This window comes from Hyposmocoma kahamanoa, unplaced genomic scaffold (genome assembly GCF_003589595.1).
Source record: "Hyposmocoma kahamanoa isolate Upper Pololo Valley unplaced genomic scaffold, ASM358959v1 202, whole genome shotgun sequence".
Taxonomy (NCBI): domain Eukaryota; kingdom Metazoa; phylum Arthropoda; class Insecta; order Lepidoptera; family Cosmopterigidae; genus Hyposmocoma; species Hyposmocoma kahamanoa.
In genome coordinates, this window is record NW_020653726.1 from 3718 (window position 1) to 7421 (window position 3704).

The 3704-nt window shown below is 31.7% G+C and overlaps 1 protein-coding gene across 1 annotated transcript in view; it reads left to right on the plus strand.

The window, feature by feature from the left end:
• The window catches only part of LOC113227194 (O-acyltransferase like protein-like), a 5471-nt gene that overhangs the window by 1365 nt on the left and 402 nt on the right, over positions 1-3704 (plus strand). The window contains exons 3-5 of the mRNA XM_026460080.1: positions 1216-1402; positions 2320-2462; positions 3497-3605. Coding sequence (XP_026315865.1) covers positions 1216-1402; positions 2320-2462; positions 3497-3605 — 439 coding nt within the window. The remainder of the gene's footprint in view (positions 1-1215; positions 1403-2319; positions 2463-3496; positions 3606-3704) is intronic.

The window sequence follows — 3704 nt, forward strand, 5'->3', positions numbered from 1 at the left end:
TGCCGTCTGATCGTAGCAATTTGTAAACTCCAATAGAGAACAACTCAAGCTACTGACACTCTTAAATCCTTAAAAATATGACGTAAATAATTGCACATTAAGTATGCTTGCATCAATGAAACGTAGGCGCATGCGCGAGCAGTGCGCTGTGCGAACGTTAGCGGCTAGCGCTAAGTAATCTATAGTCTATTTCAATAGAATTGAGAGTAAACGTAAACAAACCAGTTGGGTTAAAATTCTGAAGAAATCACTCACTATATGGAATAAGTAACACTTTTATGTGTATTTTGTAGGTTTCCACTTGATATCTCACCCTTTTTCCAACAATATTCGTTTGTTATGCATTATAAAATCATAATTGAAAAATCTTCGCCGAAAACCGAGATTGATTTGACAATCCATAGTCTAGAATGTCTATGGTTGCATAGGGATGTACGGAAAAAAGTTCAATTGAGTGAATCATAGTTTGAGTAAGTGATTGCCTCAAGAGTCACCAGAAACTTACGTCTTGAAATCATTTGACCAACTCTTATTTCTGTACCGCTTACAAACGATTTAGCGACTTGTTAATTATCAAGTATTTTCATAATTTTCTGTATTTAAGTGATAGCTTCTAACTTTTAAACAATAAATGTCAATAATCGTAAATAAAGAAACGTTTTTTTATGTATCACCTTCAATCCATTTACAACGGCCAAATGCGCGGAATTCACTTGATGTTAGTCCAACAGATTCAATTAATTGATCTGATTCATTCAATAATTGATTAGTAAATTACTCTACAATTGCCCATTACTAAACCGACTGATACTAGAAGAAAAAATCAGGTGCTTTACTGAAAGTGACTAAAAGTTACCAGTATAATCTTCTTACAAAATATCAACTATCAGACTTGATTGTAACTGGGATCATGAACCACAGTGTATAGCATAGGTTCCCAAAGTGTTTGGCTCACCGCCCATTTAGGCAAGGTAAAAAAAATCAACGCCCACAACCACAAAAATAAGTGAAAAGACGTAGTTTTTATATTAAACTTAAATACAAAAAACCACAAAGAAAAAAACAATACATTATATGTAGTCTAGTTTATATAGATAATTCAGGTTTTTTTCAAATGCGGTAGCATCTCTAGACAGTAGCAACGTTTTGGTTTTTAACGACTTTTTTCAGCAGCGACATCTGTGAGAAATCTATATGTTCTTTTTTGTTTTACAGATCTTAATTTACGTATTATGGGTCGTCGACTTAGCCTTGCTGTGGTTGACTTTCTACTCGACCGAGTTTATGAAAAAACCTGGCTATGATAACCAAGCTTTAGATAACTTTCTGAATTCCTTTAGGCGACCATTATGGGCTCTTGGACTGGGCTGGCTTATTCTTGCATGCGCTGAAGGTTTTGGAGGTGAGAAAAATTTATTAAAAAAGAAAATGCAATTATATTATGTTATTTACATTACACAACACAAGAACACTGACATGCTGATATTGTTTTTGTCTTTTTTTACATAAATTACAAATTCAAATTCAAAAAATTTCGTCAAAGTTATTTTAATTGAAATCTAAAAAATAACATCACAATTGTAATAACGCAATGTTTTTCACAACCGTTATATTTGAAATACCAATAGCGTAATATAGAAATCCCGAAAATTTCATTTCAATTCAGTATATTAGGGTTTTTTTATGATACCAAGTTACGGGACGAACACAATACAACTGTCTTATACAGCTTTATTGCTAACATCTGCGGAGCACTGCCATTGCGCCCGTAACCCTGTGACATAGTTGACAAGTCCCGTATGCCTGTAATTTCACAATCACCCTTAGTGAGGTGGCTGTACTTGCCTGGTCAAACTCTTTCGCATGGAATTCTACTGCTATCAATATAGTATTTATTAATATGAAAGTTGGAAGTTATTTCGTTATTTTATATCATTTTTGAATTATTTTTTACGTGTTATGTATAGTCATACGAATTTATATTATAAATATTTTTCTTATCTGCGTAATAGTGACCACATTGCGTCCAGAAATTTTTATTGACATTTTGAAATTTTAAAAGTCACTGAATATTTTCCGGCCTTAGACTGTTATATCCGGAATATTTTAATGCTTTCATATAACACTTCTTACATGAATTAAATCTGATTTCTGCTATGTGTACCATAGTTCATTAAATACTTGTAAGTTTTTTAAGCAATTGTTCAGTGAGTAAAATCTCAATTATGCCACTAATCACTTATAATGTGTATTTTTTTAAATTATGACATAATTTAAAGAAAAAAGTAAAGTATATAAAATTCTATTGAACATTTTCAGGCCCAATCAACTGGTTCCTGTCACTGAAGCTTTGGAAATTGCCAGCTCGGATTTCGTATGCGATGTATTTGTTGCATGTACCCATACTAGACGTTGTTGTGGGAGCACCTACGCAAGCCATTTACTTTTCTATGATGAATGGCGTAAGTATCTACTAGTGCATCTTATTTTGATTGCATTTATCTATGATGCCTTCTAATAGTTGCGGTTCCAGGTTTTTGTTTATTAATTTTTTTCCAAAAAGAACGTTAATTTAATCATGGCGAAGTAGATCGCAATTCATTGATCGGTCATTCTCGGTCTAGTGTTCACTACTGTAATTAAGTAGTGGCAATTTTTATTATTTAAATATTCAAATATATTATCGTGTAATTATTAAATAACAATCACAATGCAATATTCGAATATTAAATAATATTGCACGATAAAAAATCGAATACTTAAATAATAAAAATTTACTCAGTATAATGTGCCTACGATAGGTTACTACATACACCCATTATATACACCCATACATCTATAGTGCCTACCCACTTCATTAAATATCACCGAAGTAGAAGGCAACAGAAGGATTGTGCAAGCAATAAAATATCGATGCACGTACCTAAACAAATAACTTCCTTCGAAAGTGACAATAATTCACAATAAAAATGTGACGCATGCATGCAGATGTCAAAAGTTAGAATTAAGGTACTTAAAAATTATTGCATTCTTGTATTGGAGTGGATACTAAAAATTAAATCCGTTTGTTAGTTAACAAATATGATTTAAATTTATTTTGATGTCGCTTCTTCTTATTCTTAACGACAGCATACACTATTATTAATATTATTATAATATAAGGTCAAACGAACTTGCAAAGTGAAGTTCGATCGATATATATGAATACGCTTCATTCGATGAGGTAACATAATCATAAAAATATGCCAATAGCACTATAAACAAACGAAATAATAACATTGTGTGTAAATATTTCATAAATACGATAACCTAATAATAATAAAATTATTTATTTACATAATATATGTATTATGTGAATAAATAATATGGCGACGGAAGAAAATGAGAGGCAGAAGTTGAAAATTAGTAGTAAATAACAATGTGCTTCAGTTTTGAAGACATTTTGCTTTATTTACCTGGACTAGAACAACATTCTTAATTTTTTTGTTTGTTTCAGCTTTACCTTTGTTTTTCTCAATATGTGATATATTTCATAGCCAGTTTTATTATAACGGTTATGGTGGATTTCCCGTGTTCCAATATTATCAAAATAGTCTTAGGTGACGGTGAGTATGAACACATATTAATTGTTTTATATTTGAGAGGAAACACACACAAACACACACACACACACACACACACACACACACACACACACACACACA